This window comes from Tursiops truncatus, chromosome 18, assembly GCF_011762595.2.
Source record: "Tursiops truncatus isolate mTurTru1 chromosome 18, mTurTru1.mat.Y, whole genome shotgun sequence".
NCBI classification, from domain to species: Eukaryota; Metazoa; Chordata; class Mammalia; order Artiodactyla; family Delphinidae; genus Tursiops; species Tursiops truncatus.
The window spans coordinates 46,079,915-46,093,687 of NC_047051.1; the positions used below are offsets into that span (position 1 = coordinate 46,079,915).

General features: G+C 36.5%; 1 protein-coding gene across 4 annotated transcripts in view; it reads left to right on the forward strand.

Annotated features, from left to right (window-relative positions):
• PIBF1 (progesterone immunomodulatory binding factor 1) overlaps positions 1-13,548 on the forward strand; it is a 212,929-nt gene extending 199,381 nt beyond the window's left edge. For 2 of the 4 annotated variants that reach the window (XM_073795290.1, XM_073795292.1), the window contains 3 exons: positions 1,321-1,494; positions 4,372-4,412; positions 13,042-13,548. In XM_073795290.1, coding sequence (XP_073651391.1) covers positions 1,321-1,494; positions 4,372-4,412; positions 13,042-13,084 — 258 coding nt within the window. In that variant the 3' untranslated portion in view covers positions 13,085-13,548. Of the gene's footprint in view, positions 1-1,320; positions 1,495-4,371; positions 4,413-13,041 lie in introns of those variants that run through there. The other 2 variants (XM_073795291.1, XR_012327715.1) reach the window with 2 other exon arrangements.
• The last annotated feature ends 225 nt before the right edge of the window (positions 13,549-13,773 follow it).

The window sequence follows — 13,773 nt, forward strand, 5'->3', positions numbered from 1 at the left end:
ATATCCACTAGTTAGTGTTTGGTGCTAAAGGTTTGACTATGGGGGAAAATAAAAGACAAAAAAGACTTGGAAGAGGGAATGAGTGGAAATTTTGATCCGGGTTCTTCAAGAAGTTCAGTGTAATGAATTCTTAGTTCAAACAACGACTGATAAAGCTAACTCAGGTTTTCATTTGTAAAAGAAGAGGGAATAATATGTTTTGTTTTGTTTTTACTGAAGTCTAGTTGATTTTCAATGTTTCAGGTGTAGAGCAAAGTGATTCAGTTTTTTATATATATGTATTCTTTTTCAGACTCTTTTCCCTTACAGTTTATTACAAGATACTGAAGACAGTTCCCTGTGGTATACAGTCGGTCCTTGTTGTTAATCTATTTTATATATAGTAGTCTGTATCTGTTAAGCCCAAATTCCCAATTTATCCCTCCCCGCCTCCTTTCCCTTTTGGTAACCTTAAGTTTGTTTTCCATGTCTGTGAGTCTGGGAATAACATGGTTAAAGAAATCCTGAAGCTATGTCAAACTTACTGTTTGAACTGCTGATTAATAGGCAAGAAAAAAATTTTTGGACTCTTTTTCACTTGCATCTTCATGTAAGACTTCAAAAGGAAATAGAATAGTTTAAGAGGCAGAAGAGAAGTTAAGTGTCTAAATAATGTGCTTATCAAGCATGTGTAGAGAAACTATGGGGGAAAGTAGCTATGCCAGTGGTTCCCAAATTTGTTAGAATCACCTGGGGATCTTTAAAAAATTTCAGAGCTGAGGCCACACCCCAGCCCAATTATCTCACAGTCTCTGGGGGTGGGACACAGGCATCAGTTGTTTTAGAAGCTCCACAGGTGATTACAATGTGCAGAAAAATTGGGGAACCACTAGGCTACAGAATAATACTTTTTTTAATTGAAGTATAGTTGACAATACCATGTTAGTTTCAAGTGTACAGCAAAGTGAATCATTTATACATATGTTTTTTCAGATTATTTTCCAAGATGATGAATATATTTCTTTATTCTGTTCAGTAAATCCTTGTTGTTTATCTCTTTTATGTATAATAGTATATGTCTGTTAAACCCATGCTCCTAATTTATCCCTACCCCCTTTCCCCTTTGGAATGATATATTTATCATTTAATGACTATGAGATTCATGTGCATAATTATTGAATATTAATATGTTGTTTTTTCACAACTTTCCTCATTTATATAATGTAGTAATTGCTTCAAATGTTTTTTCTACTTCAAGAATAAAAATAAATACTTTAACATCAACATTATGAGTCTGCTTGTTAAAATCATACTTCCATCTTCTATTTTCATACACAACAGGAATTGGCAGCAATGAAACAGATTATCATTAATATGCATAGTAAGCGTTCTGAGGACAACTTGCTTTTTACTAAAATGGAATCCAAAACTGTGACAGGAAATCAGAAATCAAAGACTTTGAATGTGCCTAGAGAACATGAAGACAATATATTTATACCCAAACCAACACTCTTTGTAAGTACAATAAAAATTAACTTAGAATGTTAGTGTCTCTTATTTTTACTAAATATATTTTACTTAAATTTCTTTCCTCTCATAGTGGTTTCAAACTAACTTTAAAAGGTCTGTATTTATCCTTTTTCTGAATGTATATGTTACCTATCTTAACAGTTGATAGTTGGGGTTTATATTTCTAGTTAACATATCAGACTTGCCTAGGAATTAGCATTACTCTAGCACTGTCCTCCTCCAGTCTCCAGGGACGACTCATAAATGAATCAGAAAGACAGTCTTGATTTGACTCGTTTACAGCACGATCTCTCAGTTTTCAGTAGGATGTAGCTGACTGAGGTCATACCTCGTTTGAAAATTTTTCTCTTGTATATAAAAGAAAGTTTACTGTAGAAAAAAAAGAAAAATACAGATAAGCATAAAGAAGTTTGTTTGTTTGTTGTTGTTTTGCCGTGCCTTGTGGCTTGCAGGATCTTAGTCCCAGCCCAGGGATTGCACCCTGGGCCCTCGGCAGGGAAAATGCCAACCAGAATTGCCTGTTTTTGTCATTTTAAATTTGCATAAGAATAAAAGGGATACAAAATATCACCCACTCCCTCTTATTTGTAAAATAATATATTTTGCTTTGAGTTTTCTTATAAAGTATAAAACCAATCGTATTAACATAAACTGAAAAACTGAAATGCATTATTAGGTAAAAATGTATGTGCATGGAAATTAGTCGAAGAACAAGAAATTAGAAAAATTTGGATTAAAATAGAAAATAAATTAGGAAATATTGAAAATGATGTTTTAACAAGTAATAAGAATCCAAAGGCAACAGAATCGAAATAGGAGTAACCTCATTAAATAGTTCACTTTACTTCGACATGGTTTCCCCTCCATACCTTAATTTCTCAGAAGAAACATTTCTACCATCTGAACATAGAGACTCAAAACCAGAAAGATTTTCTGTACGATATTCTGATTCAGTGAGTCCCCAGAATCTTAATTTTTTTTTAACTCCCTAGATGATTATAATAATCAGTCAAGTATGGGAACTTCTGATCTAAGCTATTTCATTATACATTCAGAACATGCTACTCAAGATCACTGGGATGTGAGAGCTTGCTTGGTGATTACGTAGTTCAACCTCCTTTTTTAAAAAAAATGACAGAGTTACAGTCTAAATGAAATAAGGGATAATTATCATAAGGATCCTCGTAGCAATACAGGCTGAGCTAACAGGGTGGAGAACACAGGAAATCGAGATTGACCAGCCTGGGTACAAGGCAGCTCTATGGATTTCCACAACTGAGTGCATAGGTCTTTTCCTCTAGTGGTACTTCAGCTTCCCTATGTTTCTCTCCTGGTGTCTGCTTACTCATGTTTTCCAGTTCCTCATCAACTTGCTCACAGCCCCTTGTCTTGAGACGTATTTCTATGCATCCTTTCCCTAATCTCCTCTCTTATAACCTAGTTCTTCCTGTATTTTCCAAAAGCAAGTTTAATTGGCCCAGCTTCTCCTTGTTGGCAGATACCCCTTGTGGCAAGACTAGTTAAGATTAGCCAGCCTACTGAATGGCTGACCTTACCTGTGACCAGGGGGTCACAGGGTACCAAAGAAAGTTGCCTAGGGCTATTTATTCAGAAGGGCCATGGCTAGGCAAGTTTCCCTGAGAAAGTCGGCTAAGATTGCGACAGACAGTGTGATGTGTCTATTATTATATTATAATCTACAAGAAGAGAGCAGACTGAATACATAGATGCTAATGGAAAACGTAGGATTGGTGGAAAACCGCAAGATACAGCCACATACTTAAAGCCTATCACACTTCCCTGATCTGCTTTTCTGACCCTTCTCTGTTCCAAGCAATGAACTATTCCTTCTGACCCTGACCTCCTACATTTCTGACTTTAGCTTGATAACCTGATTCTGATATTCTGAAATCCTGCCACCAGTACATAAGTAACAGATTTCTCCAGTATCTCGAGATAAGGTTCTGCAATGAAAAGAAAATGAAGAAGATTTGAAATATGAAGTATTAATTGGGTAGTTTTTATTTCCTTCTTTATGCTTACCTGTATTTTCTTTTTTTTTCTATAATAAACTATCTTTTGTATACAAGAGAAAATTTTTCAAAAAAGGTATGATCTCAGCTACATCCTAATGAAAACTCACATATCGTGCTGTAAACCAGTCAGATCAAGACTGTGTGCTAATACTGCAGAATTAGGAATGGGAACCGACTAGGTCACCTGGGGCAAGTCATTTAAATGCCCTGAACTGGGTCTTATCTATAAAATCAGGAGGGAGATTACATGAAATGAGGGCTGGACTTCTTTTATACTAACATCCATGATTCTCTTAAGGCATCCTAATTTTTACGGTTATTATTTTCAGTATTTTCAATTTTCCATAATAGTGCTTTTCTTACATTTTTCTCTCATCTTGTCAATAAGGAATTTATGGTGCAAATATTTGAAAATAAGATCTAATCATTACATAATCTTATGGTTTTATAGCTAAAATGGAAACATTTCTAATTTACTTCCAGATCTTTTGGCTGATATTATCTGCTGTTGGTATTTTTCCCTGATATTCAATTCAATGATAGAGAGATGGATCGATGGATGTGTGTTTATATGTGCACTGAAAATATGAGGAAGACACACAAAGCCCCTGTTAAATGGGCAGTGGGGTGAACGTAGAGCTGTGTTACGTTACAGAGGAGGAAGGGGAGAAATAAAAGCTTGAGACATTTTTCTTTACATATTTGTATAATCATGTGAACGTTTTGCAGTGCTCATGTGATATTTACATAAGAAAACCCCAAAAGGTGTATTTTATAGAAAAGCTCTGACTGTTGAAATCACAGATGTGGGAGAATTGTTTTTCAGGCATTCGATGCACCAACAAAGACGAAATTGAACCACAGAATGTAAGTGCTTTGAGGATAGAAGCTGTGTTCCCATTGCCTTACATAGCACATGATCAAAGCAGGTACTCAATAAATATCTGGTAACACAGCATTAAAAAAAAACAACAACAGTTATTTGCCTCCCCAGTTTAGTTATCTTCTTAGCCATTGAAACTCTAAACTGTGTGGGGAACTTCAGTGTTGAACTAAATAAACTCCAGGGAGAGTGAAAGCAGCAACTTCCAAGACCATGGTCTTGGAAGGAAATACAAACTACTTTAAAGGAAGTATAAACTGCTATGGAAATTCAAAGAAAGAAGAGAGAATGTGATGTTGATGGACTCCAGGAAAAGAAAGTATTTGAGGTTGACCTTGATTTGACAAGGACAATAAGGGTTAAAGAGTGAGAAATTCCAAGGGCAAAGAGTATAATATTCACAAAACATTTTCTAATTTGTGTTCCTTTTCATTATTCAAAACTAGGATGTTTAATAATCTAGACTTCATTCCTCTCTTACTACATTCTTATGCCTGACTTCAGTCATTTCACCACTGAACACTTTTCCTTAGGAGAAAAGGAAAATACAGTGGATAGGATATACCTGGAGTAGTCAAATTCAAAGAGGCGGGAATTAGGATGGTGGTTACCAGGGACCAGGGGGAATGAGGAGTTATTGTCTAATGTGTGCAGATTTTCAATTATACAAGATGAAAAGACTTCTGTGGATGGATGGTGGTGATGGTAGCATAGCAATGTGAACATACCCTATGCCACTGAACTGTACACTTAGAAATGGTTAAGATGGTAAATTTTATGTTATGTGTACTTTACCAAAAAAAATTTTAAATTTAAATTGATAGGTTATAAAAAGCAGTGTTTCTCATTATTCATAAAGAAAAGTTTATAACTTCATTAAAATGGAATTTAGCAGTTATTTGTAATATACTTAATATAATGAATACAACTCATTGGATGTCTTAAGACACAGGGTGCCGCCCTGGGATAGCATTACCACAGAGCACGTCCTAACTCTGTGCCACCCCACATTTTTCACATTATAACACACATAGAAAAGTATAGCATTTGTATGGCACACCGGGTAAATGAACTTTGCTGGTAGATTGAAGGGGCTCCAGCCATGTCTAGGAGCTGAGGGAAGCAATTGCTCTTCATACCTCTAATGCTTTGTCATATTTGTTTTGAAGCTCTGGTCTCACTTTCTCTTTTCTTCTTCTTTTTTTTTTTTTGAATATTTATTTATTTATTTGGCTGCATCGGGTCTTAGTTGCGACACGCGGGATCTTCGTTGCAACGCCCGGGCTTCTCTCTAGTTGTGGCGCACGGGCTCCAGAGCACGCAGGTTTAGTTGCCCCACGGCATGTGGAATCTTAGTTCCCCGACCAGGGATCAAACCCACATCCCCTACATTGGAAGGCAGATTCTTAACCACTGGACCACCAAGGAAGTCCCTGTTCTCACTTTTTCATGCTGAATCTAGATTTATCTGACCAGAACATGCTCAGACCTCAAGATAGCTAGCTATGTACATTTACATTTTTAAAAATAATTTTTCAATTTCGAGTCTCAGGAATACTAATTGCAGCCTCTTCCCGGTGTAATATAGCTCTAAGCGAAATTAGAAATAAGGAATTTTTTTGTGAGCGTGGAAGTAGGGCCGTGAGGGCTGAATGATCTGGGGCAGTTTCTCTTTTTGTCACTTTGTTGGTAGGAAAGCTGGGTCAGCTCTCTTAGACACATTTTAGTTGGGCCCTGCCTCTGAGGAATCATAAATATTTATTTCCTCAATTCCTAGCTTATATCGTTTTTTTTTTTAAAACAAGTAATTATATCTACTAGACATAGTATTTCTTTTCTTTAGAGAAGTGGCGCTGGTTGAACACTAATAGATTCTTAATTTCTAGCTCTTTTTCTAGATTCCAGGAATAATCCACCAGGCTTATTATGTCTGCATTTATCAGTCAGCATTCTTTCTCAATATGTTATAATCCCCAAGTTATAGATTAATGTTTTAGTTGCCTGCTTATGGATGACACAAAAGTACCCATCTTATCAGTTATTTATCTCCCAAATCACACTGGAACAGTAAATTACTTCTGGTTGCTTTACAGTTAATCCTGTCATTTGTTTTTATCACAGCCCTCTGAGCTCTTTCCTACATCTGGAATACAATTTACTTCAGGGCCTGTTAACATCACTAATTTGTGCTGTTTCTTTATACAATTACAAATATAATTAATCTAAACCAGCACATAAAAATTAAAGCAATGTTCCCAATATAAACGCTCACTTTTAAGTAATTTGTATGTCTAACATCACGTCATGTGTGTGTGTGTGTGTGTGTGTGTGTGTGTGTGTGTGTGTGTGTGTGTGTATGAAAAATATATTATGAAAAGGGTTTCATACCATGGAACCTATGAAAGTCTTAAATTCAAAACAAAAAAAACAGAAGTGTGAAATAGTCAGAAAATAGGGCCCTCTTCAGTTAAAATATTAACTCTGTTAATAACTGCATAGACATGGGACTTCCTTGTTGGTCCAGTGGTTAAGACTCCACGCTCCCAATACAGTGGGCATGGGTTCGACCCCCTGGTCGGGGAGCTAAGATCCCACATGCCATACAGCGTGGCCAAAAAAAAACTAAATAGGCACAACAAAATTTGTTACCCAAAGCACCATCTTATGGGTAGAAAGGGTAAATAACTTTAAGATAGTAACATAAAAGAAACACTACTGTTTAAATAGGTAAAGAAGTGGAATTACCAAAATAAAAAGCAGTTAACTGTTAATCTGAATTTTTGTGCCCACTTTATTTAACAGTCATCTATCAGGAGATGGCAAATTTTTCCTTAAAGGGCAAGACAGTAAATATTCTAGGCTTTATGAGGCACATACCATCTTAATGCATATTCTGTTTGGTTTTACCTTTCTTTAAAAATGTTAAATCCATTCTTAGCAGGCAATCCATACAAAAACAGACCGTGGATCATAGTTTGCCATTCTGTGCTCTATCTTAATGCTAGTTGCTCAGTACTAATCAGGAGTTGTAAAGGCTTAGAAACTTCCAGTGGCTGGAACTTCGGGCCGTCACTAATGGATAGTACCTTACTGACAAAATATCTAGAAATGAAGAACGTATGTCTCACGAGAATCAGAAATCAACTTTCCAGAATCATTATTATCTCCATGAAATTTGTTTGAATTTTGGTAGTGTTTAGACATAGATACTGATGTAGATGAGAAGTTGGCCTATTCTATCCTAATGTACTTGCAGGTAACCTGAGTTTCAGACCGTAATGTGACTGAGAACAGAACTTTACCAATAGAAAGATTGAACATATCTTGAGTTCATACAACAGAATATGCTATTTTCATATCTTACTGCTTATTTTCCTTTCCACTCAATAGTTGCAGTGTTACTTAGAATCATAAATACTGCCCACTATGCTTATAAAGGGCAGTGTTACCTGATTAGTTGGAGCCATATTATTACATTACTGTAGTGGCGTTTTCTTTCACATTACATAGGGGCAACTCTTGAATATAGACACTCATGAGGCTTTATGTCCAGATTTAAATTGAACTGAGAGGCATCTGTAATAGTAAACCCAAACAACATTCATTCATTCATTTAAAAAGTTTATTGGGGGGCTTCCCTGGTGGCACAGTGGTTGAGAGTCTGCCTGCCGATGCAGGGGACGCGGGTTTGTGCCCCCGTCTGGGAAGATCCCACATGCCGCGGAGCGGCTGAGCCCGTGAGCCATGGCCGCTGAGCCTGCGCGTCCGGAGCCTGTGCTCCGCAACGGGAGAGGCCACAGCAGTGAGAGGCCCGCGTAAGTTTATTGGGAGTTCCCTGGCAGTCCAGTGGTTAGGACTCGGCACTTTCACTGTGGTGTGCTAGGTTCAATCCCTAGTTGGGGAACTAAGATCCTGCAAGCCGCATGGCATGGCCACCAAAAAAACAAAAAAACGAAATGTTTATTGAGCACCTCCTTTGTGCCAAGCACTGTTAGAGGCAATAAAGGCATAAAACTTCCTGCCTCCACGAAACTTACATTCTTTTTTGGAGATTAGACTGTAAAGCAACAAACAAACCAAAAAATAAATTGTAGAGAAAGTGAAAAAAATGACAAATGCTATGGAGAAAAAATAAAACAGGGCAGTCGATGGGTGAAGAATAGGGAGGGATGGCCTCTCTGCGAAGACGGCGCTTAAATAAAGGCCCGAAAGAAGTAAAACCAAATGCTCAAGGTTTTTGAGCAGCTGAATTTTGCAAGATCTCATCATTATCTTAAAACTAAGGAAATTTTAAATGGCAGTATACCCAGGTAAAAATAGATTCCGATGGAAACTTGCTTTGCTATTAAATATGTAGGAAATGAGGTCCTACTACTCTCTTTGTTTTTTCTATTTTAGAATGTAAAATATCTAATAAAATATGTAACTTTCTTTAACAGCGAAGTCCAGGTAGCTCACATTGGAAACAATACACTTTTTCAGTATTGCTGCATTTTTTCAAAACATTTTTTTAAAAAGCTCTTGGTATTTTTGTTTGTTTTTTATTGTGATAAAAAACATATACAGTTTACCATTTTACCCATTTTTAAGTGTACAGTTTAGTAGTATTAAGTGTATTCATATTGTTGTGAGACAGGTCTTCAGAACTTTTTCATCTTGCAAACTGGAACTCTGTATCCATCGAGCAATGCCTCCCTTCTTCCCCACCCCCACCTCTGTAGCCCCTGGCAACCCACCACTCTACTTTGAATTGCTATGAAATTGACTGTTTTGTATACCTCATAGGTGGCATCATACCATATTTGTCTTTTTGTGACTGGCTTATTTCACTTAGCGTAACATCCTCAAGGTTCTTCCACGCTATATCTCAAAGCATTTTGCAGTACCTCTTATGGAATTGTCTTTTGAGTCTGTGGCACATTCTTTTGAAGCTATTCATTTATTCAAGCCTTATTCCATGCCCAGGGCCCCTGCTCTAGAGTGCCTCAGAGTCTGATCATGGAAACCGTGTGTCATATAACATGTGTGATAAATACCAAATAGGAAGCAAGTAAAAAATACTGTGAGGGTCACGTTTGTATTTTCAGACCTGGACAGCAACAGTGAAAGATGAACTAGAGGAATGGAAAGAAAGAGCCAACAGACTTTGATATCAATTCAGACAGAAATTAAGAAGGTAGCAAAGGTGGTGGTGGAGGAGAAAGACGAGGCAGATGGAGGGATAAATTGGAGGGAGTGAGAAACACCTCTATAGGAGAAACAAGGAGGTAGAAACCAACAGGCGATAATGAACATTTTAGGCTTAGTAACTATGCAAAGTTATAAACACTCCTAGGTCTCAAGGGGCAAGGAGAGGAATTAGAACCTTCGTAGGAAACTTTGGTCTTCCATAGGAGAATTTACTACTACCAAACTATGGCCAGGCAAAGAAGGAGCTGAAGAATAGATATCCCAACTTGTTTCTCCTCTGACCTACAAGCCCACTTTGCAGCTCATTAACTGAACCTAATCAGAAACCATAAGCCACCACTGACAGCATCCTGAGGCACAGCAGGTCTGAGGGTACCCAGAATATCCATCACCGTTATTTTTTATTCTCCTCATATTATTGTGAAGTAACTGGTCATCAACTTGCCCGAGTTTACAAATAAATGGCTGGAGCCTGTTTTATTCCAGAGCCTGTACTTTAACCCATTATTCTGTACTGTGCTCCAGCTACAAAAAAAAAAAAAAAAAAAATCAACAACAAAAGAAGCATGTCATTGAGCACCTACTGCATGCCAGACACTTTTCCTGTGTGCAGAAAATACAACATGAAACAAATGCTATAACTTACTTAAGGATTAGAGTCAGTGTCTAGGAATTACGTTCCACTGCTAGTTCAGTGACTTAAGTAGATTGTTCTGATTCTCAGATAAAAGCCTGAAGATAAGCTTTTCAGGGCTAGTATGTGGCCCTTTGAAGTCATCAAGGACCTAGGTTTCTTCTGCCTTTCTCTTCAAACCATCCTTGGTGTGTGGCCTCTGTCCTCAGAATCACAATATAGCTGCTGTAGCCTAAGCCATCACATCTGCATTCCAAGCAGGAAGTAAGAGGAAATGGGGGGAAATACCATCTCCTATTCTAAAGGCATTTTTCTATAAGTTCTACCCAACATCTTCTATTTGTATTCCATTGGTCAGAATTTAGTCACTCGTCCACACCTAGCAGCAAGGGAGGCTGATAAATGTAGTTTTTCACTGGATGAGCCCATTACTCTCATAATGACATCAGAGTTCTGTTATTGAAAGGGGGAAAATAGATGTAATCTAGGCAACCACCAGGCTCTGTCATAGGGTCTTACTCATTTTTATAGCCGTACAACCTAACACAAAGACCTGGTACATAGTAGGTGTTCAATAAATTACTATAAAACTAATCTCAACAACAAGTAATTTAGTTCATGTAGTAGAGTGTCAAGAGATAGGGTTAGAGAAGTAGGCCTGGACCAGATCCTACAGGGCCCTATCTTCTAAATTAAATGTAGCTTGGACATGACAATGATAGTGAAGTTCCCCCCAAATAACCTAGGAATAAGGAATATACATTAGACCTATGGGACAAGCTGTGAAACTAATTTTAAATGGCTATGACCAAAAAACTGAAAAGTCAATTTATGAAGTGAGAAAGCAGTTAATCCCTAGGACAGAGGTACACTCGACTGTGGCAAAGCTACTTCATTAATACATCTGAAGAAAGAAGTTACTGGGAGGAGGGGATGGAGGGCGGATGGTCTGCAATGGACCAGACACAGACTGAAGTAGTCAGGAAGGACAGTCTACCATTAAAATGCTTGTACTGTCCTTTATGAGTCTTAAGATTCCCTTTTAATATCAAAAGTTTTATTTACCTTCTACTGTACATACATACATACATAGTAGTAAAAGAACTTTTAGTATCAGTTGATTGAGAAAATGCAGATATACAAATCCTGTGCCTTTTGCTTGGATCTGTAGAAGTTGCTTTCATATTTTTTTGTCCACGAGCCACAGTTAAGAAAACCAGTTTACATTATGACCTAGTGAAGATCACAGTTTCTCAAAATGGAACTTACCCCTCCCCTGGCAGATCAGCTAGCATTCTGGTTTGTACTCTGGTTTCTTTTGGATTTGGTTAGGCCCTGTCACCTTTGAATTCTCTTGGAAGACAGCACCTGGCTTTTCCCTATGATTTCCTTATTTTACCCTGGAAGCTTCTTTCACCTTTAATACTAATAACTTTGGACTTTCTATTAAAGAAAAACTACTAAAGTGTTTTAATGCAGATTTGCATTTTAGAAAGATAAGCTTGGAGGGATTGTGGGTGATGAACATAATAGAAGAAAAAGCCAAATCAGAATTAGGAAATTCTTGCGGGAGTGAAGCCCAGAAATGATGAGGGCCCAAGGTAAACCTTTTGGGGTCAAGATAGAAGCAGAATAAGGAGTTTAAAAGATATTTCTACAAATGTTAGGGACTGTTTAGAATGAACGTAGCAAGTGGAAAAAAAAAAGGAGAAATCTAAGATGAAGAGGAATTAGTCATTTCTGTTTTAGATGACTGAACAAAATATGGTACCATTCACCAAGACAGAGAATATGGCGATTGGGGGAGTTCATTTTGACATACTGAATTTTACTTGCCTTTAGGCATCATGTAAAAGTATTTGTAGCTCAAGTTAGAGCTATGGTTATACAGATGGGGCTGGAGGAAGGAGGTGGAGGGTCTACTGGTATATTTGGTGGTAATTGAAGCTGCCCAAGGGCATGGCTAAGGGCAAGAGGAGCTGACCATTGATGTCACTTCTAACATTTTGTGCATCAGCTATGGCATATGAAAAAGATAAAATTGTCATAACTTATCTTACTTATCTATATGCCAATGTATATATATTTAGGAATGTGGTTCTTCATAGTTTTAAGGAGATATAAGTGGGAAAGGAGTAATTGCATGTTTGATTTATTATATTATATAAAATAAGATGTTTTGATTGGCATCAGTATCTTATATAGGGAGTTCTAAGTGCTCTATCACAGACCACCTTCCCTGCTCTTTTGTTACTACTCTGTATAGCCAGGCTCTTTTACATTGAAATGATTGAGCAGTAAACCCAAGAAGTACTCTGGTAAATACTTAGCAATGCAGAATACCCAAAGCACAATGATTTGGATCTAGAAATTCTTTACTAAATATCTATTGAGTGAATGAGTATCTGTATGTAGATAGATAAGACAACTAAAAAGAAGCTGTGCCCTTGATTTTTTTATAATTTTATTTGAAAATAGAATCAATTCATAAAATATTCGCCTCTGTAGAATATATTAAATATCGGATTTAAGCCAGAAAACACAGCTGTGTATTTATTTTAATCGACATACCAGGTGGGAGATTATTTCTGACAAAAGACAAAATCTTTGCCCTTAAGTCTCTTTCTGAATTACAAAAAGCAATTATTTACTATAATTTTACATAAAAATCCCCAATGTATATAGGTACTTAGTTATTTGAATTGTTTCTCTTCTCCTCCTTATAAGCATTTTACATAATTTTCTTTTCTTCTTCTTCTTTTTTTTTTTTTTTCCTTTTTTTTTTACAGACCAAAAAAGAAGCACCTGAGTGGTCTAAGACACAAAAAATGAAGACGTAGTGTTTTGGACAGATTTGCTCTATCATTATTTACTCCTGAAGGTCTTTTTCTGATGAACAAAATTTATCTTAATCACGTACTTGACATTTTTTAAATAGCTAATTTAAAGTTTATTTTAACTGAATGTTAAATTAACAAATTATCATAATAATCAAACTACATAAAGTGCAAATATTTGGTTTTATCTATTTTGTTACAAAATAAATATTGTATACTCTACTATGATTTAAATATTGAAGCTTTCGTAATTCTTTAAGGCATTTTAAATATGTGGCTTATAAATATTTTGATTAGTTATATTGGTGAGTATTTTTCTAACTATATAAATTTTGAATTTAAATGTCATAACACAAATACCAAGACACCTTACAATTTTTAAATTAATAGTCATCTGTGAAGTCTACTAGAAGGCATTTTATATGCCCAATAATGGTGGTCAGATATCATGTAAGTGGATATGAATTGCTGATTCTTTCTTTGGGCTCTGTTTTTTCTTATATTTCATATTATTATTAACCAATACAATCTGGTACAAAGTCCGTTATTCCATTGGTCAAGTAAAAATTTGGTGGAAACTGTCTTGTTACTTTGGTCAAAACAGATGCAGTATGGACCAAATATCTAGTCTGTAAGAAAAAATCAGTAGCATTTTCTCTTTTTCTTGGCATAAAATATGCTCCA